This window comes from Bos indicus, chromosome 13 (assembly GCF_029378745.1).
Source record: "Bos indicus isolate NIAB-ARS_2022 breed Sahiwal x Tharparkar chromosome 13, NIAB-ARS_B.indTharparkar_mat_pri_1.0, whole genome shotgun sequence".
NCBI lineage: Eukaryota > Metazoa > Chordata > Mammalia > Artiodactyla > Bovidae > Bos > Bos indicus.
This window is the reverse complement of record NC_091772.1, coordinates 61135560-61156753: the sequence shown is the minus strand read 5'-3', so window position 1 is coordinate 61156753 and position 21194 is coordinate 61135560. Positions and strand designations below refer to the sequence as shown.

Below are 21194 nucleotides of genomic sequence, written 5' to 3'. Positions count from 1 at the left end.
CCCTGGAGCTTGGAGGAAGAAAATGTGGATTAAGAACTATCTCTGGGCCTTAAGTTTCCATTCAACACACAGCCAATCCCTTCCCGTCTACAGAGGTATGACATGAATGATGACAAGGCTTTGTGATCATGTAGACACGACTGATACAAGATGCAATTGGGAGTGGGTTTCCACAAACAGGCTCTGAGCAGGTGGGAGGCAGCAGCTGGGAGGGATGAGGCTGGAAGCCAGTTTCAGCTCTGTTCACTGAATCACGTTTCAGGAGCATGAAGCCAGAGGGTGTGTGTAGAGGCAGAGAGAAGGCCTGAGGCGCTAAACTTAGGAGCCCTACAAGCAGAGGGAAAGGGGTTGAGAGCATGGACTCTGGAGCCAGGTTTCCTGGATTCAAATCCTGGCTCTGCCATTGAACTGTGTGACCTTGGCAAAGTTACTTAACTGTTCCTGCAACTGTCTCCTCATTTGGAACACTGTAACAATACCTTTCTCATTGGATTATTAAGAGGATTACATGAATGTTTGGCACCCTGTAAGCTTAACTGCAGCTTCAACTCCAAGTATGAAGTCTCTAGACAGATGTCTTTGTTATCCCAAGAAGAGGGGCTGCTGGATAATACGGGGCAAGAGACAAGCAACCTGGCTGGTGTGAGCCTGCCTTAAGGGCAAGGGTCCTGAGAGGCAGCTGGTAAATGCTTGCTGAATGCAGGTTTTGTAGCAGGCAGAGACTCACTCCTTCCAGCCCTTGATGGCTCACGTCAAGCCTAAAGGTCACTGCTTTCTGCTGGGAAACCACATCCTGCTGCCCTTCTCCCCTGGGGGTGAAGGCAAAGGGCAAACTGGTGTGTGGCCTCTCCCTCCTGGGGTTGCAGATCGTGGTCTTAGGGACCTTATCCTCTAAAGGTCAGCTAGGTGGGATATGAGCTCAGAGGTGGTAAAAATAAGCTGCACGGTTCCCTTGGCAGGAAGGGTACTGGCACAGGCATGAGTCTTGGTGGCTGTAGCGGGTGAAGGCAGGCTGTGGGCCCTCACTTTGCTTAACACTCCAGGCTGTGGTTTCTTCCCTGGGAGGCTCACGGCAGCTGGGGAAGTGGAAGGAATCCCACAAACACCGCCGCCTGGACTCCCTGGCTTGGGGCTCAGCCCCCACAGCCTCTCAGCAGACAGAACCCTCCTCTGGCTGTCCTCAGGAGACTACAGGCCCATCGGAGAGCGCGTGCCCAGGCCCCATCTTTAAGCTCTCTTTTCTCCTTCATTTTCGCCAAAACTACAAAAAATACGTGGCTGCACAGTTAGACCCGTGCTCAAAACCACTCTGCTCCTGAAGGCTGTGACACTCTCTGAGCCTCAGTTTTCCTGTCTTGAACCTGCAGTCCTTGTTTGGATTCTGAGGAAGGTCTATGTTTGGGGATACATACAAACAACTAACCAAAATTTTAACAGTACTGTAGACTTCTAGGAGAAAATACTTAAGAAAACTCCATTCGATCAAAGGAAGGTAAACTTAATTCTTAGATCAACTATCTAAATAGCACAATTAAATTATGCCCTCCCCCTTTTCTACTAAAATTATTTTTATCTGATTCAGTTCTTTTCCCTGTACATTTTATAGTAAGGCTTTCTTTAATCCCATTCATCCCAGTTTTTCAGTCTGTATCAATTTCTGTTTCAGAGGATAGCTTGGACCCTGAATGGTGAGTACCCCTTATGCCCACGGCCAGTCATCATTTTCACAAGGTCTCACCTTCCCAAGTCACACTGTGTGCTCTAAATCGTCTCAAGAAAATGAGTCACTGACAAATATTACCATGTGCAGTTTTAGTGGCTTCGGTTCTATTTTCTGCTGATAATTTCTATCAATAAAAACTATGAACTAGTTAAAAGACAGACAACTCTTTCTTGGTTAATCCATGAGAAATTTTGGACAATGTTTCTCAGTTACTGTCCTAAAAGGAAAAAAGAAAGATCTGGGGTGTCAAAATGACACAGGTTCAAAATAGCCTGCTGGGCAGTGGCTGGTGATCTCCCTTGCAGGACTGTTGAAATAAAGTGAAATAATCAACTCCTCAGCACCTGGTCAAACAAAATATATTTTTTCATGCTAAGGCAGTGCTTGGGCTGTGCTAACGACTCTTGCAGATGCTGAGGAGGGTGGGATGCGCTAGAACTGGGGGGCTCCTAACCAGCATGGGATTCCCTGGTAGGTCAGCTGGTAAAGAATCCGCCTGCAATGCAGCAGACCCTGGTCCGATTCCTGGGTTGGGAAGATCTACTGGAGAAGGGATAGGGTACCCACTCCAGTATTCTTGAGCTTCCCTGGTGCTCAGACGGTAAAGAATCCACCTGCAACATGGGATCAAACCCAGGTCAGGAAGATCCCCTGGAGGAGGGCACAGCAACCCACTCCAGCATTCTGTCCTGGAGAATCCCCATGGATAGAGGAACCTGGTGGGCTACAGTTCAGGGGTCGCAGAGCTGGACACAACTGAGTTACTGGCACAACCAGCATGGGAAATGACCTCCCTCACTTGGTCCACCAGGAGAGAAGAGGTCTGTTCACTGGGGAAGGGTGACTAGGTCTGCCACTGTCTTGCTGGGCTCATCAGTCTGGATCTCCAGAAGGATTGGGGGGCTGGGGTGTGGCCCTAGAACACGGCCTTGTGGGTGAAGTTGAAGACAACACTGACCTCGGTCCCATATGTCTGTGTGAACTCGAGCCAGTTGCTCTCACTCTTGGTGGAATCTGGACATACCCCCTTGCTCTGGGCATGTCACAGACATGCTGACTTGAACCTTCCCACGCCCCTCCAAGGAGGTACTCCCCGTATCTCCATTTCACAGGTGAAGAAACTGATGCTCAGAGAGCTTGAGTAACTTGAGCCTTGGTTCCAGGTCTGACTGTCTCTTGGGCCCACATTCTTGACTCCCAGATCCTGCCTCGAGGAACCAGGCCAACCTCCGCCCACTCCCAGGGCTTCCCTGAGGATCCCGCTCTTCCTCTCTGACTGCACCTACAATGTGCACAGACCTTCTGGCTCCCGGCCCGGCCTCTCCCTCCTACACCCTCTTCCAGGTTTCCTGCCCTTCGGAGCCGAGTTCAAATTGTGTTCCTGCTTTCCGGGAACTTTTCCTGGTCTGCTGACCACCTCCATGGTTGTCAGCCTGAGGCTGTACCTCTTCAAGGGGCCAGATGGAAGCAGGTTGGGGTGCTTGTGCAGTCACAGCCAGGGGATGGGCTGGGGACACCACTCCTGTTGGGTAAGCAGCCCCACCTGAGGACTCCTGGTTTAGTTCTTTCAACCCCCACTGAACTGACACAGCACGTGACGATCTGAACAGGGTGGCAGTGAAAAGAGGATGGGCTCTGCGGCCACAGAAACTTAGATTTGAATCTTTGTTCTGCTGCTTATCAGCTGTATCATCCTAGCAAATTTCTTAACCTCTCTGAGCTTCAATTTCTGAATGTGTCATAGGATTAAAAGCAACAGATTACAATGATTACAACAACGGCTAACAGCTACTGAACACACCGAGTGTCAGATACTGTCCTAAAAGTTTCTACGTGACCAATGAGAAAGGTATGATCATTTTCCTTCACATTCAGGTGAGGAAATTGAGGACAGAGAGATTAAGTAACCTGCCCAAAGTCACAGGGCTATTAAGTGGCAGAGTCTGGATTCCAAGTCAGGTAGTCAAATTCCAGAGCCTGTGCTCCTAACTTCTCTCAATACTGCCTTGCTCTCTTATGAGCTGAGACCACAAGTGAGAAGCCAGCTTAGCGCGTGCGCAGCAGCCACCACACGCAGCAGGTGGCACCGGCATCACTCATCTCAGTACTGTGACAACTACCACGACACTACTGTTCACAGATAATTTCCCTAACAACTGTGGTGGCCAACGCCCACCGGACAGTCTTATCCTTCCTTGGAAAGAAACCGGGGCCCAGAGAGGCTCTGGTTCTTGTGCAGGGTCACCCACGGTATAACACAGGGGAAAAGTTCCCTTGGGTTTTTACAGCCAGGACTCAAACCTGGCTCTGAATGATGCCAAAGGTCATGTTCTCATCCGAGACCCTGTACTGGCTCTTGAGAAAGCTGCTTCAAAGGTCGCAGAGATGCCTTCTGACCTGATGGTGTGGGACAGGGCCAGGATTCCCAGCACGAAGAAATACATGGACAGCAAGAGGTTGATGTACTCCTGGGAGAATATCTGAGGCAGAGATACAAAGAGAAACAGGACGTCAGGGTTGTTGGAGGCTATGAGGAAACCAGACTCCCTGCTTTTCTTCTGGAGATGGTCTCCCCGCTCTGGAGATGGGGAACAGTGTCAGGAAGAATCTCAAATGGTACTGGGAAGGGGGGCTTCCAGTTTCTATGGCAACAGGAAAAAGGGAAGGACCCTCAAGCCCTCAGATATGCCTCCCCAAGTGGTCGCCAAGAGTCGGACACAACTGAGTGACTGAACTGAACTGACTAAAGCAGTCTGTAGGTTTGCCCTTGGTGGCTCCACTTGGAGACAGGCAATGGGGTGTGTGTGTGGGGGGCAGACACAGGGGAGGGGAGCCTGATGTTCAAAGTCCCAAGAGAGCCGTCTGAACCCCAGAACAAACTCTTTCAAGCTTCCTCCTCTCTGCTCAATGGCTGAGGGAGCCTGTGGGTGGCCACCCGGTTATGAGTCACCTGCACCCCGTCCCCTCTCCATCCCTTCCTGGGCCGCCTCTCCCACAACGATGCCTGAAGCTCTGACTGAAGCTCTGACGCAGGCCCTGACAGCTGCTTCGGGGTCTTATTTTGGGTGAACCTGAGGAACATTCTCTCTCACAGGGCTCCAGAGCCAGTGGTCACATGTTGTTAACTCTGGACTTTAGAAAGGCTGTGTTATATGGCTCCACGGTCACAGTATCATATTGTCTTTTGTTATCATGAGGCCCTCTTACTGGGGGGAAATAATGTGCTGTGGAGTGGGACACAGGGCCACTGATGACTGTCAAACAAGCCTGTTCTTGGATCTGTTTAAACGCCTGTCTGATCACCTTGCTCCCCTGCTTAACACCTCTCAGCAGGTTCCCTGCTTGAGCTTCTCTGCTCAAGTCCACACCCTCTCCTTGGCTTCTCGTGTCCTCGTGGTGACCACCGCAGGCCTCTCTGGCTGCAGCTCGTGCCACACTGGCCTTGGTGTGCTATGTTCCCACCCGCGGGCGGCCCGCGCACATGCCCCTCTGTCTGGGAAGCTCTCTTCTCCTCATTTGGGCTTCTGAGAAGCTTTCCTCGACATGACCTTCATTATTTCAGCTCATGTTTACCGTCTGCTACGTGCCGTACGCCGTGCTCAGTGCTGGAATAGGCAGAAAAGCCCCTGCTCTCACAGAGTTCAGGCTCCAGAGGGGGAGAATCTCAAGAGATGAAAGTGTAACACACTGTCAGGTGGAGACGGGTGCTAAGAAAAGCACAGCAGTGTAAGCAGAGTGGGGTGGGACTGTCACCCAGGTGGCCCAGGAAAGCCTACGACACTTCACCTAGGAGTAGATCTGAAGGCAGAACGGGAGCGGCTGTGAGGAGGTCTGGGGGAAGAGCCCTGGAGGCGGCGGGAAGGGTCCCCAGGGGGCCTTGTGTGCCCGTGTGCAGGGAACAGTGAGGGTCTGCAGGCCTGGAGCGGAGGGAGGAAGCAGAGTGTCAGGAGACGAGGCCGGGACGGCAGGAGGGAGACAGAAGCTGCAGAGCTGTGAAAAAGGCTTTAGCTTCGTCTGGGTAAGACATGCTGGTGTTGCAGGGCTGAGGGCAAGGCTGTGACCTGGTCTGATGGCCTGAGAGGATTCCTCTGCAGTTGTGGGGAAGGCACACCCCACAGGGCAGAAGTCCAAGGTGACAGCCCAGCGAGAAGGGCACTGCGTGTGGGAGGATGGAGGACACGGCGAGAAGGGGGTCAGACTCCAGCTCTCTGAGCTAGAGAAGCAGGACGTGCCCAGGGCTGCGGGCTGTGGGGGGAGGGCATGTCTAGGGTTCTCGGCTGAGCAGCAAGGCAGGTAAGGGGCTGCTGTCTGAGGTGGGGGCTTGGGCAGGGGCAGGTCCCTCCGTGCTGTTCTGGTGCTACAGGCCTCGACTCCACAGCGCTTCCTAGGACTCTCACTGCATGTTTATCTACTGATTTCGAGACTGGTGTCGGTCTCCACCACTTAACAAGCTCCTAGAGGGCAGGGGTGGGCCAGCAGTTTTCCCCACTGCAGTGCCAGCACCCAGCACAGCACCTGTGTGTGAGTTCTCAACAGAGACTTGTAGACTGACTGAACATCAGCGGGCACAGGGCGAACGCTCCGACCCACACAGGCGTGTGGACCGAGTTAACTCGCAAGGATGTGTTTCCCCACTACACAGTGCTCTTTCAACACGGGCCGGGGGAAGAAATTTCCCTCTGGCCATGTCTTTGAGTTTCTGGTCAGCTTGACTGTGTGGCCTACGAATTGTGCGCCAATTCTGAACTTTTAGAAGTCAGGGCTATACCCGTGTCCGGGGTACTTCTGGCAGAAGCACAAGTCTGCAGAGTCTAGAGCACAGGGTCTGGGTAGGGTCCTCACCCAAAGCTTCCTTGCTTTCTACTATTTTATTCTTTTTTCTCCTTTACCCCAATTTCTTCCTTTATTTTCCTTATGCTACTGGATTTAATTTTCATAAGCTGCCTCAAAGCAATCAGGTTTAAATGAGGTGCAATAAGGTAAATTTTATGATCTTGAGAAATGCAACAAACTCCAGTGCCCTAACCAGGAGGAGGAAAGGGGCCTAGTGAGAAAGTGAGAGCCACTGTTATGCAAACTGTATCCAGTGGTCAGTCTGGAATTTGGGAAGAAACTGGTGCCTGTGTTATCCAGGCAGCTGCCTTTCAGAAATCACAACATGACACTCTTGTGACTTGGTGGGGATGGACACTGTGTCTTCTGGTGCAAGGCAGGCTGGGGCTTACCTGCCTGGAGAGGAGGACAAGCTGAGCAACAGGTGTCTGGAGCCTTAAATAAAAATGTTCACACCCTCTGCTGCCAGAAATTCCTTTCTAGGGAATCTAACCTAAGGACAGAATCCTAAATACTGAAAATATTAGATGGTCCTGAGGCAAAGGCCTGGGTGTGTATTCCTAGTACTCAGTACAGTAGAGACTTGAGAAATATCTGCCAAAAGCCAAGTCGGATGCACCGCGCTCATGTACACGGAGCCACGGAGAGATCGCAAGAGTACAGGGGAAAGGGAAAGGGACACAGTGCCACGTATGGAGACGAGACTCTCACCAAAGACACACAGATACACTCAGACCATATGCCTTTGAAAAAGACTCACATCCAACGACACAAACGCCTGAGGGCAGGTGCGTCCGGTGAAGGGAAATGAAGGTGGAAGATGGAGATGGGCGTCAGGGGTGAAGAAAACAAGCAGGGCAGCCTGGCATGGCTGATGGCGGTGTGCTGTGAACCAAAGCACGTGAGAAATCCACCTCTTCTCCCGAGGTCCAGGAAAAGAGGAAAAGGAAAAACAGTGAACAGCTAATGTGACCTGATGCCTTCTCACTGACAGGAGTAAAAATCACAACTACGTTTTCTGTGTGAAGTGAGGCGGATACTGTCAGTCAGCCGTGGTGTATCTGCTTGGGAGGGATATTCTGAAATCATTAAAAGGGGTGGTTCTGATCCAATAATGAGGGAGCGATGGAACTGCAAACAGGCGCTGTTTTTGACTCATCCACAGACTGGTAAAAGTCAAGGATTTTGACGGTGCTCGGTGTAGGTGGGAGTACAGGGAAGCCAGCACACTTGTAACTGCTGGGAGGGCATGTAAACTGGTAAAATCAGAAGGATGTGGCACAGTCTGTTCCGATTGCCACGTGGAGATGCTGTCTGAGCGGGCAGTCCTACTGCAGATACACCTGACAACACGTGACTGTGCTGAGGCGCCCACGACGATGCCCACGGCTACAGTGCTGGGACTTCCCACCGCTGGATGCCCCCTCAGGGTGCATCCGGGAAACAGAACCACAGGCAGCTGTTACAGGGAACGAGGCAGAGCTGACGGTGCTCATACAAAAATATCTCCCTGGAAAGAACGGTATGTTTGATATATATATAGCTGTTTGAAAATTTTTACATAAATGTGGATCTATGCATAACGGAATAACTCACAAGAAACTATGCTGGGGAGAGTATTATGGTTTATTTGCATCTCCTCTTAGATTGAAAAAAAATTTTTTTTTAAACTACATACATGTATTTTTAAAATGTAAATGAAAAGTGATGCTTAAGGAAGGACTTTCCTTGTGGTCCAGTGGTTAGGACTTTGCACGTCCACTGCAGGGAGCACAGGTTCAATCCCTGGTCAGGGAAGGCCGTGAAGGGTGGCAAAGAAAAAAAAAAGTCCTTGAAAAGTTTTCAATGACCAAGAAAAAAGTGCTTGCACTGTGTTATTTAAAAAAAAAAAGTTATAAAATGACTATAATTACGTTAAAAACATGCTTATGAAAAGTCTGAGAGGAGATATGCCAAGGTGCTAATGGTGATGACCTGCGTGTTTTTCTCCTCTCTGTTTTCTGCATAAATTACTTTTGTCATCAGAAAACAGTACATGTTAGACTAAGATAAAAAGTTTGTGAGTCTGCAGTACATGAGAAAATGCTTATGATGCTATCAATGTGAAGTGAGGGAAGCGGCTACAGGACTGAACACGCCACGTGGTCACAGCTACGGAGGAACCATGCACGGGAGCAGCAGGGGAAGGACACACCTCCAAAGGGGCTCTGTGACTGTCTCTGGCAGGGGGGTTTTGGATGGCTGCTGTTTTCCCCTTTTTACTTTTCTGTGTTTTCCAGGTTTTCAACACTGAGCCTGTGTAACTTTTATTGGGAAAATAAACCTCGATAAATTAAAAAAAAAAAAAAAAAGAAAAGCAATTAGTATGGTAGAGGTATGTCCGAGACACAGCTATACCCCACCCCAACACGGAGAGTACAAAAACAGAAACCAGAACAGAACAGAAAGCTCCACGGAGAAGGGAAGTAAAGTCTGGTGGGAAGGAGCCCCCCGACATCACAGCAGGGAAGGGGGGCGAGGGGTGAATTGTTATTACTTTTCCTGCTCTTTATTTTCTATAAATGAACATGCATGCCTCCTGTGATGGGAAAAACAGAACAAAATAAAATATTTAAACCAAATGACACACCAGGTGACAAAGGACTTACTTTGAAAAAGAGGTAGAGTCCCAAGAGCGTGCAGCTGGCGATGATGGGGAACCGGGCGGCGTCCCGACTGGTGATCGTCTCGGGCATGTCCGAGGCGTTCTAGATGAAAAAAGGCCGTGCTGAGAGGGGACTGGTTCTGGCCTGCAAGGGTTGGACACTGGTGGGAACTTGGTGCCACGACAGCTCATTCGTCTCCCCGCTTTATGCCTGGTCACTGAGGTGCCTCAGGGGTCCCCATGTTTTCCTGACTCAAGGCTTTGCTAGTGCTGTTCCCTCTGCCAGGGCTATGGTCTATCCACCCCAGGGCAGGATGCTCTGATCCCACCGACTTGCTATTGACGAGACCGGGACCCCGACAGGGACAGTCCTGGAGGACCCAGTGCGTGTGCGGCAGAGGCAGTGGGTACCTAACAACTGCAAGAGAAAACACTGGACACTGGCGACAGGAGAGCAGCCCTCGGCCTCATGAGGGCTACTTCCAGTTTCCTTACAGATTAGCTGAGGTGTCAAGATAGCCAGTCTTTTATCCAGTAGGTAGTGAATATTCTACGTGGAAACAGACCAACCACAAAACAAAACTAACAATGGTTAAAACTGAGCATTGGGAAGACAACAACTGCAAGGAGAAGCAAATCTTGACAAAACTCAGACTCAAGTGACTGGGAAAATGAATCTGGTCAGAGTACAAGCCACAGTTAAACTCACAATGGCAGATAGCAGGAATGGGATCTGGGTATAGAGCTGACGGAGGATAAATACTTACATGAAACAACTGAATGCAAGCAAAATCACTTCAGTATTATTAAAATGAAAAAAAAAAAAAGGAAATGGAATTAACAGTACAACACAGAAAGTTAAATCAGCTCCATGGAATTCATGACAAAAAGATTTCCTAATGAAAATCTATATTGGTGTAATTCTGGTTGTTGTTTAGTCGTTAAGGCGTGTTTGACTCTTTGCAGCCCCATGAACTGTAGCCCACCAGGCTCCTCTGACGTGGGATTTTCCAGGCAAGAATACTGGAGTGGGTTGCCATTTTCTTCTCCAGTAATTCTGTTTAAATTTATATTAAAAAACATTTTAAATATAAATCTAAAGGTCAAAAGCTTTCAGGACCACGAGGCTCCCCACCCACTTCTGTGCTCACAGTCCACAAGGACCCAGCGACCGTCACTGCACGACGATGCCCCTAGAGTGACCGCCCTAACAATGGCTTGCTGGGTGACTCAGGCAGATCGTGTGCTCTCTAAGCCTGTTCACTCATCTGTCAAACAGACCGACAATGTCTATAGCTTTCCCTGGTGGCTCAGACCAGGGAAAGGGCCTGCCTGCAAGGTGGGAGACCTGGGTTCGATCTCTGAGTTGGGAAGATCCCCTGGAGAAGGAAATGGCAACCCACTCCAGTACTCTTGTCTAGAAAATTCCATGGATGGAGGAGCCTGGTGGGCTACAGTCCATGGGGTCACAAAGAGTCGGACACGACTGAGCGACTTCACTTAAAAGGGCCAAGAGGCTTAAATCAAATGAGATGTCCAAGAGCCTGGCAAACTGTCAAGTACTGTGGCTGTCCAAGGAGCTGTGATTATCAGGGAGGGGCAGGTGGGAGGCCCTAAGCCAAATCCCAACACAGGCATGGCTACATTACAGCCCTGCAGCCCAGGCAGGGCTGAGGGAGATCCTCCCCCTGGAAGGACCAGGTGGCTGTGTGAGGCACTCTCTGGCAGCTCCACTAGGAGCAGATGAGCAATAATGACATGGCGAGGTAGGCCCATCTTCCTTCCTTCCTCCCAGCCCTTGATTTCTGCATTTGGCAGCACTGTGTGGTAGGGTGTGGGCAAATTCACGGCCCTCTCAGTGGACCTCCACAGAGTCACTGTATTTCCTGTGTAGCAGCAGGGTGGGCACAAAACTAAATGAGCTCCCGACTCTAAAGTGTCCACAGGCAGGCAGGCCAAGGCTCTGACGTGTAAACAGAACATCCCCGGGTAGCGTGACCCGTGGTAGAACTGCCTCGATACGTGGCACGAGCAGCCCGTGGTGGAAGGAGGGCTCTGACGTCAGCGGGCCCAGCCCCATTGCCAGCTCTGCTTCTTCCCAGCGGTGGGACCTTGGGCAAGTTATTTTCTTTCTCAGAGCCTCAATTTCCTCAGCTGTAAAACGGGTTGCCAGGATTCAATGATTTTTGCATTGGAAGTACTTAAGTGTTGTGCCTTGAGCTTCCCACAAGTTGTACAAACTATCATTATTATGTACAAGGGAGTCACGTGAAAGTGGACAGGATACTACTTCTGCAAGGAAGCAGGGAGTGTCAGAGGTGGTTAGAGCAGGTATTACTTAAGCAAAGCTGTGAAGGTCAAGCACAGGGTCTGGTATGCAGCAGGAGCCAGATAAATGCTGACTGAGTTGAGGAGTCTGCTTTGTGTACAAGGAAGGGAAGCATTTACAGGCAGAGGGACTTGCAGATGCAGGGCACGTGGTGTGAAAGGACCCACAGACTCTGGCATCACCTGCAAACCAGAGTGACTGCTCATTTCCACACATTCACTTCAATTCAGCCCAGGATCCTGGGTGGGAAGAGGCTCAGTATTATTTGATGGCAAACCAGGTTGGACAGATGCTCCACCACACAGTTAAATCCGGTCTTCTGTGGGTGACTGTTAGAAACACCCCACGTGCAATGTTGAGTCAGCACGGAAGACTTAAAATCTGACTGACCAGGACGGTAACACGGACAGCATTTACTGAGGGCTTTCTAGGTGCCAAGCATTCTAGGTACTTTACATGATTTCATCCTCACAATAACCCCAGGCAGCAGGGACTTTTAATACCTCCATTTTACAGATAAGGAAACCGAGGCTCAGAGAGGTGATGTAACTCGCTCTAAGGTCACACAGCTGGCCAAGTGGCAGAGCCAGGAGGCATGCTGAGGCAGTCTGGTTCCAGAGCCCAGACTCTTGGCTATCACCCCCTAGAAGTCCTCTGTCTTTCCTATCTGGAAATTTCTGCTGCCAAGTTATGTCAAAATGCTCAGGGGGCCTGTGACCTTTCTGAGGAACAGAATCCTGACAGCAACAGAATCTCTGTAGTTTCAAAAATACTAGAAGTTGGCCAGATTCTCCACTGATTCAATTTAGATTTTCAAACTAGATGTTCGTATGCAAATACAATGGCTCCTGGGGTGGGTTTGAGTGGCTGGGAGCTGACAGAAAGAGCAGAAATAAATTTAGCTTCCAGTGACACTGTGGATGCTTAGTTATCAGAGCGGAAGCAAAAGCAGCAAAGGAAGAAGGATGCCAACTTCATTGAAGTCGTTGGCTCTGCTGGAGCTCTGGGAGTTCTGCTTCCAGGCCATGCCCTACAAAGGATCTGGGATTCACGGACCATTCTGGCACCCCAGGTCTCCTCTCCTCACTGCACGTGCACTCACTCACCCAAGCATCTCCCAAACTACCCCCACCCGAGTCCTTCACCCTCCACTGCAGGCTCCATGAGCACCACCTCACCAGCCCCCTTCCTGCCTGCCCCCTCCTCTATTAGGAGCTCTTTCTGAAGGACCTGATCGCATCACACAACAGCTCAGAAACCTCTGGAGAATGGACTACCAAGCAGCCATTAAATGAGAATCAAGGTCACTGCGGGTGGGAGTTATCAACTGGTACAACCTGTGCACTAGATATTGATGAAATCCATCTAAATTAAACATGCACAGAGCCTCTGACCCAGCAAATCGATTTCAAGGAATCTATCCTACAAATACACAGAGAAGCGTGAAGTAACAAATGTATAATGAGATTAATATCAGCATGGCTTATGATAGCAGAAGATTGACACAAACTAACTGACCAGCGGAGGACTCCAAATTAGGGGTCCTCACACTTGAGCGCATGTCAGAATTGGCAGTAGGGCTTGTGAACAGATACGTGTTTCTAACAAGTTTCCAGGTGATGCTGATGCTGCTGGTACAGGGATTGCTGCTAAGTCGCTTCAGTTGTGTCCGACTCTGTGTGACCCCATAGATGGCAGCCCACCAGGCTCCCCCGTCCCTGGGATTCTCCAGGCAAGAACACTGGAGTGGGTTGCCATTTCCTTCTCCAGTGCATGAAAGTGAAAAGTGAAAGAAGTCGCTCAGTCGTGTCCGACCCTCAGCGACCCCATGGACTGCAGCCTTCCAGGCTCCTCCGTCCATGGGATTTTCCAGGCAGGAGTACTGGAGTTGGGTGCCATTGCCTTCTCCTGGTACAGGGATTACACTTTGAGAATCATGGCTGTGGGGTACAGGGGGACACCATACAGCTATTAAAGAACAGAACTTCTCCATGGGTACTGGTGTGTTAGATTTGAAGCATATTAAGTGGTGGAGACAGCAAGGTGCAAAAAAGAGTGTGTCTACAACAAAATGTGCGCTTCCCCAGTAACAAATCTGCTTGGAATGCAGGAGACACGCCAGGAGCCATGGGTTCGATCCCCGGGTTGGGAAGATTCCCTGGAAAAGGAAATGGCAACCCACTCTAATATTCCTGCCTGGAAAATCCCATGGAGAAGTCTGGTGGGCTACAGTCCATTGGGTCTCAAAGATTCGGACACCACTGAGCGACTAAAGCACAGAAATACCAAAATGCAACAGCTATATAGCAAAGGTGGGGGAAGCATGTGCTTATTTACTTGCAAAGGCACAGACACCTCTTGATGGATAGCCAAGAAAAAGGCAGTAGGGGATGCCCCTGGGGAGGGAAACTGGGCAGCTGGGGTGGGAGGGAGATTTTGCTCAGTCCTTCTGGAATTCTATACCACGGGTGTGCATAACCTACCCTCCCTGCCATAAAACAATAAGATAGGTCTACATGTACTGACACACGGGAATGACCAAGATATACTGCTTTGGAAAAAAAAAACGAAGAATCAGGTTTCAGAGCAGTATGTACTGCAAAATCTCATTTTTATAAACATAAATTTACATATGTATACATACACGGGCACGTACATGTCTGTATATGCACAGAAAAAGATGGGGAAGGATGCACACCAAACAGCTCACTGGGTACTTCCAAGGAAGTGGTATGGGGCGGGGATTTCCTTCATGCTTCTGTGTTGCTTGAACTTTTGCAAACACAAAACATGTAGTGGCTATGAAGATTGGCTGTTGTATTGCCTTCCGGATTCCCTACCTCAGAAAGGCTGCAGGTTTCTGGAGCATCTTCTTGTTACCTCACCCCAGCACCTGTACTGGACTCGCATCAAACTGCTCACCGCCTCCCAGAACACACCTGTGGTCCTACATCTCCCTTTCATGTCCTGCCCGCTGAGCTCTTGCCCACCCCGGCAAAGATCATGGCGGCCTCCTCGAGCAGTCAGCTGGTCACATGGCTATTTCTCGTTGGGGACTGAGCTCTGTGAGGGCAAGGCTTGGCCTCTTCGTCAGGCACTCCTGGTAGCCAGCCAGGGCCTGGCATAGAGCAGGAGCCCAGTCCAGCTGGCTGGGGGGCTCCTCTGAGTTACCAGCCAAAGGCCTTTGAATCAATCTGATGAGTAGCTGTTCCTGGGACCTGCTCCCTTTTGGGAACACAGGTCTCAGACAGGGATAGGCACTGCTCTTGGATGGCTCCGCCCATGGCTACTTCCTCCCAACACACTCCAGGACGCTTCACCTTCTCCTCCCACGATTTCACAACTCACTCTGTCACGGACAACTTGGCTCCAGGGAGAATTCTGTCCTCACATGCTCTCTCTCAGCTGGCAGTGGGGGTCCAACCCTACTGTGAAATCAAAATTCCTGGGCCCCCAAGCTAACTTTTCTCCCCTTGCCAAATGATCACAGAAACATGACTCAGGGTAGAAAACGGGAGTCATTTAGCCTCTCCTCTCCCCAGGCCAAAATGCCACTTGTGTGATGCAGGCAACTGCATCCAGGAGAGAGCCCAGGACTAGGAACATCTGGTTCTGCCCCTACCTGGCAGAGAAATCCTTTCTTTGCCTCCCAGTTTCTCTATACAATGGTAATAATAAAACTGGCTCTGCCTGCCTCAGTCAGTAGCTGGGAGAATCAGAGTGAAGGTTTGTAGGCTTTAGGATACCCTGGTGATTGGAGGCTACTAATGGTCAAGCTGTTTGTAATTCCATACAGTCTTCCAGTCCACCTGTCTCTCAGGAGATGCTGGGGAGAGGTATTTAGATGCTACAGTAGATCTAAAGCTCTCTTCTATTACCCTCTGCTCCAGCCACTCCAGACCTTCCACCAACTCCTGAACTGCCGTGTGCAGCTACTTCGCTAGTTTCCTTTGCTTCGAATGTCTTCTGGCTGAAATTCAACCTCTACATGAAGGCTCGAGTCCACCTCCAGCACAAAGCTGCCCTGCCCAGCCCCAGGCGCGCTCAATCTTCTCCCTAAACCCAGCAGCACTACTTGTATTACAATCTCAGATCTAGTTATTCCTCGCTCATCCACACACCCAAACTCCGTGGTGATAGGGCTCTGACCCACTCATCTTTGCAGCATTCCTCTGTCCTGGACAACAGTGGAGGTTCAGGAAATTCTGTTGTTTGGAAGATGTTTTCTAAAGAGATTAGTAATCCATGTGTAGAAGGTGCTATGGAGAATTACTCAAGTTTGGGGAGCCCCTCACATCAAGTGCCTAGCTCATTCCATGCTGCCCTTCACCTCCTTTGTCCTGATCTATTTCAGAATTTCTCCCTGCACCAAGTGTTTGTGTGTATGGCATGACAGGGAGGCTGAAAGCCACCTGAACTCTCCTTAGAACAGGCAGAACAATAAGGCAAACGGGGCCATCTAAGCCCTGCCTGACCAATCCCCTCTGCATCTGACCTAGAGGGAACCAGGAGCAAGTTCTCCGATCTTGGGAAAGAAAGGTGGCAGGCCCCAGTCACTGCTCAAGTTGGGTAATGTTTCGAGAACCTGGGTTAGAGCAGTTTCAAAAGCGGCAGCTGTTTGTGGGTCTGCCCTCCTTGGGCAAGAGAGCTTCCGCTAAGGTTCAACTTCAGGTTTGCGTGGGGAGGAGCAGCAGGGAGCCCGCGCAGATCAGGAGCTGGAGGACGACTGACAGGCTGACAGGAAGTGAGAAGCCATTGGCGCAAAAGGCTAGAAAGAGCTTCTTATAGAGAAGGAGGGTGGGAAGGAGGAAGTCTGGAGGTGGAAGGCCCTGGGATCCTCTTAGGTATACAACGGGACAGATGTTGAAGACCAAGGATGGAGTCTGGCCCAGTCTTACAAGAGAGGCCAATGGCAGCTCACTAACTCAGCTGAGTTACTCCAATTTGGTGGAAGGACTGTCTTAAGGGGCATGAAGAGAGGAGCTACTTTGAGGTAGGGTCAGGGTCTGGGGTGGGAACAGGGTTAGGAATAGCATCTGGACTCAGGCTAGGATAGGTCCAAGCTTGGGTGTTAGGCAGGGAAGAGGAAACCAGCAAACTTGGGGTCTATGACAGGTTAAAAAAGAGAGGCACCAAAGTGCCAAGTTTTGAGGAGCTGGCTGACTGGAACTGGTTCCACAAAGTGATACAAAAAAACTGGGGCCTGAGCTAGGGGTTCTAGGAGTTAATATTTCTGTGTTACTTTTTTTTTTTTTGAGGTGGGGCAAGACTCTATGGGTCACAGATTCCAGCCGGACAGGTGTGAGAGCCTGGGTTCCGGAACTTACCCGGGGAGGGGGGTAGGGTGAGGAATGACAAGAGACTGTACCATTCAGGAGGTGTTAGGACCAGCGACCCAGCAGGTACAGAGGGATGCTGACCCAGAGCCTGGGATGCGGCGAGTGTCCCAGGTGGAATGAGCAGCGAGAGCCGAGGGTGAAGCTGGTCTGGCCGGGACCAGGAGGCTCGAAACAGTGCTCAATCATAGTGTGAGGGTCTGCCAACGGTGCTTCCAGCACGACGCACAGAGGGAGGGCGCAGTCCCTATTTGAGGAAGGGGTCAGTTCAGGAACCTGGTTCGCGGATGGGTGCCCACATCCTCAGGCACCTAAGGTCAGCCCCGGGATGTGAACCTGGCGTGGGGAAGCCGTGGTGGGCGATAATGGGAAGGGCCAGTGTCCGGACAGAAGAGGTGTCTGTCCTGCCTAGAGCGGGGGTAGGGGGAGGGTCCGTGTCAGCCGTGTCAGGGTGGGAGGTGGACAGCGCCCGGTTTTGCCGCGGACCCTACCTTGCCGCGGGCGCAGCGCACGGAACGCAGGGCGCCGAAGAAGATGGGCAGTAGCGCCATGAGCAGGAGGCTGCCGTAGGCCAGCGCGATGCCCTCTGGCGTGGAAGGTGGCCGCGTCGTGCCGTTGGTTGGGCCGCCTGCCTCGGCGCTGCCGTTATGCGGGTCGCTGACGGCCGAGTCCATGGCGAAGCTGCGCTCGGGGTCCAACTCCAGCTCCAGCCGCTGCAGCGGAGACGCAGAGAGAAAGATCCGGCGCTGTGGGGAAAGCCACGTTCCCCTAAAGAAACAGGAAGTGACGTGCCTCCCTCGCCGGCCCGCGCCGCGCACGCGTGCGCGTTCATGTCTCCACGCCCGCGCGCCCTCTAGCGGAGGCGGAGGGCCAGGAGGCCGGTTGCTAAGCAACATGCTGGTGGTAGGGAAAGGAGCGCTGGACCACTGCAGGGGGCATCCACTCCGAGGGAGACCCGAGGACCCCATTCTCCATTCCCAGTCAATCTCCTTAATCCCGGGATGCCCCATTCCCCGAAATTCCTAATAACTAACGATTTGTTTACACATGCATGCATTCATCCAATATTTAATCATCCCCTCATTCCTTAAATACTGAGTATCCCATTACATTACAGGCACTGTCCTAGGCTCTGGAGACACAGAAGGGAACAAAATAGGCAAAAGTCAGCCCCTGCTCTCATGAAGCTTGCATTTTTAGTGTGGTGGGAGGGGGTGTTGGGAGGACAATAAACTAAATGAATAAAAATAAAAATCGATGTAACTGTGTAGTTATATGTTATATAGCATGTTAAGAGCGATTAATAATTTAGAGAGACCTCTCTCTTTAGGAATCTAGTGAATTTTTGTATATGGCTTGGGCCAGAGTGGTTCCAGCCGGTTCCAGGGGACAAAGGTCAGGAGGCTTGCTTTGCTGGTGGCCAGGCCTGTGGGGGTCCCAGTGTCATGTGTGTTCAGAGGTGAGGAGAGGGTGTGGAGAGGAATGCCTCGGGCTTGGGTGCATGCCTGGACTGTTTGAGGTTCCTGGCGCTGCTTCTGATGCCCTAGTTAAGAGCTGGAGAAAGTAGGTGGCAGATAAACTGAAGAAAGCTGCACCCTGCAGGCACCAAGCACCAGAGAAACTCTGGACCAAGCAGTGGGAAAAGAGCATGCTCTCCAGGAACCCAGGAAGTGAGCCAACCTCGAGCCAGGAAGGGAAGATCTATTCTCTTCCAGTATTCCTCTAGTACACTCTACTGAAAAGACTTAACATATGTCAGATGCTAAGGGAGAAATATTGACAGGGTCCAGCTCCATTATCACAGAGCTGGCAAAAATAGTAGATTTAGAGCAGTAAGTTGATTAGTGATACAGATAGTGTAAAAATCAAACAGCCTGGGTCAAAGCTGGACAGGTGGTGAGGTGGGATTGGAGTATAGGGTTCATAGTGAGAGGAGACAAAGGCAAGGAGTCACACTAAAAAAATTGAATAATAGAGTTGTTTGCCTAATTAGTGCCAGGCACTGTACTAGTAACTTTAAGAGTGTTTTGTTTGATCTCAGTAACACTGCTGAGATACGATTAGTCCCATTTTGCAGATGATGAAGCAGGCTCACAGAGATAAACTAGCCAGCCAAGTCACACAGTTCAGCAGAGGAAGAGGAGAGACGTGAAGTCTGGTCTAGAGGGCTCCAAAGTCTCTGCTTTTTCTAATATTTCAGCTACAAAGAAGGCTAAGGAGTTTTTCCCAGAGTGACTTAGTTTGGGGCAGATGGTGTACAGTTTCAGGCTCTGTTTTTCAGAAGCTGGACATGACCTGAGTGGATGGGTGAAGGCAGTGTGCCTGATGAATTCATCCATCAATAATTCAGGCCACAGGATTTGCCCAGCAGCTGGGCCTCATGGCTCCAGGCTCTTCATCTGAGAGTGTACAATTGGAAATCAGAGACACTCTCGCTTCGTGCTAGGCTGAGCACTTGATTTAGTTTGGCCCGGGGCAGATCTGGCCATCTACCTTTACCCTCGTGGGAGACTGTGAATATGACCCAGGGAACTGAGGGGTCGATTCAAGTTCAGAAAGCTCCTGTCAAGGCTTCTGAAGGGTTGGATTTCTGGCTTGGAGCTAGCCTGTCTTGATAGTCTCTGGAGACAGGGATAAGACAATCTTGAGGAGGCGGGGTGGTGCCCTGAGGCTTTATCTGCTGGAACCTCCTGTATGGTGTTACTTTCCCAGAGGAGATCTGAGCCAAGGTCAAGAACAGAGCCTGTCTAGTTAGCCTGGAATAGGTAAATTACCAAACACTTGCTCCAAAGAAAAATGTAGATCCTACTCCTTCCCCTTTTACTTATTACTGTGTTTGGTCACTGTGAATGGATTTCAGGTTTTCCAGTTTTTCTCATACATGCGCTCTCTCTCTCTCTCTCTCTCACACACACACACACTTGCACATCTATTATATGCTTAAATAATTCTGAAAATACTAAGCAAGGATCATTATTGGATGGTAAGCTGTGGGAGAAAGGTTTTTAAGGTGCAGGATAGTCACACAATAACAGATGACTTGTTATTTATAAAAGGAAAAACTTGCCTTTATAGTGGAGTGATCTGGTGGACACTCCCTTATCCAAGTGATCAAACTTAGCCATTACTGGATGGGATGGGACAAAAGGACTTAGATGTGATGCAATGTGGGGGACACATCACCTGAGCAGTCTTCTTGCCAAACATGTTTAATCTGTATCTATTGATGAGGAAACATCAGGAAAAATCTGAAGATGTCAGACTGTGGCGTATTCAGGACAGCTAGCCAGAACTCTTCAAAAATGCCAGTGCTGTGAAAGAAAAAAAAATCATGGTGTAGATGAACAGAGACTGAAGAGAGGTAAAAAGCAAATGTAATGTATCATCCTTGATCGGATCTTGGATCACAGCATTTTCAAGAAGGCTATAAAGATAATTTTCAGACGCTTGGGAAAATTGGAATGTAGATTGTTTGGGTGTGATAATGGTATTGTGGTTCAGTCGGCCCTTGCTGATCAGGGTGTGATTCCTGGACTAGCAGCATCGGCTGGAAGCTATAAGAAATGCAGATCCTCAGGCTCCACCAGACCTACTAGATCTCCAGGTGATCCAAATGCACATTTTGTGTGACAAATGCTGGTGTAGGAGACCTCTTGCATTTGTAGGAGGTATATTCCTGCCTCAGGAGCCCAGGGGATCCTGTCCTCTTGATCCCGGAGAGAACAGGCAGGAAAACAGTGTAACTCTGTGTAAATGTTTGCTGTTATATTATCTGCTGAGGTCACAGGGCCTTTAAATATATGTGCTCAATAAATATTTGTACACGAATGAATGAGTATATTGTTCCCTCCACCTAACCTACTTTATCTTTCCCCACAACCCTGCTTAACCCCTGCGCATCCCTCAAAGCTTGAGTCACATGTGATTTCCTCAGAGAACCTCAGGGAACTCCTGTTACTTCTAGCAGCACAGAGCCAGCAGTAAGTGCCACCGATGTTTTACTAAGATAAAAGAAACAGGGAGAAGCATTCTCTGTGCCCCATACCTCCTTACAGTAAGGCCAGAATCCTCATTTGCGAAGATCTTCTTGGAGGCCCAAACTGCTCATGTGGCTATGTTTTCAGTTCTATTATCCTAGAGAAGTTCTCACCCAGCTCTATTAGGGAACTTGTCTGAGAATTTTCCTGCAGGGTTTTTTTGTTTGTTTGTTTTTCTCTTTTGCCCTGGTGGTAGCAGGAAGTCAGAGTGAACCTAGGTGTGTGCCCCTGGGGAACAAATAGACAAAATGTGTTGGGTGTATACCAAGGCCAAGTACCTGCTCGGTTAGCG

General features: G+C 50.1%; 1 protein-coding gene across 7 annotated transcripts in view; it reads right to left on the bottom strand.

Annotated features, from left to right (window-relative positions):
- The window catches only part of HM13 (histocompatibility minor 13), a 38948-nt gene extending 21286 nt beyond the window's left edge, over window positions 1-17662 (bottom strand). For 2 of the 7 annotated variants that reach the window (XR_002182009.2, XM_019972205.2), the window contains exons 1-3: window positions 17357-17659; window positions 9205-9303; window positions 4121-4203 (exon numbers count right to left, since the gene is read on the bottom strand). Coding sequence is in view for 6 of the 7 variants with exons in the window: in XM_019972205.2 (XP_019827764.2) it covers window positions 4121-4203; window positions 9205-9303; window positions 17357-17539 (365 nt within the window). In the remaining variant the exon portion in view is untranslated. Of the gene's footprint in view, window positions 1-4120; window positions 4204-9204; window positions 9346-17356 lie in introns of all 7 variants that reach the window. The other 5 variants (XM_070801455.1, XM_019972208.2, XM_019972207.2 and 2 more) reach the window with 5 other exon arrangements.
- Between the last annotated feature and the right edge of the window lie 3532 nt (window positions 17663-21194).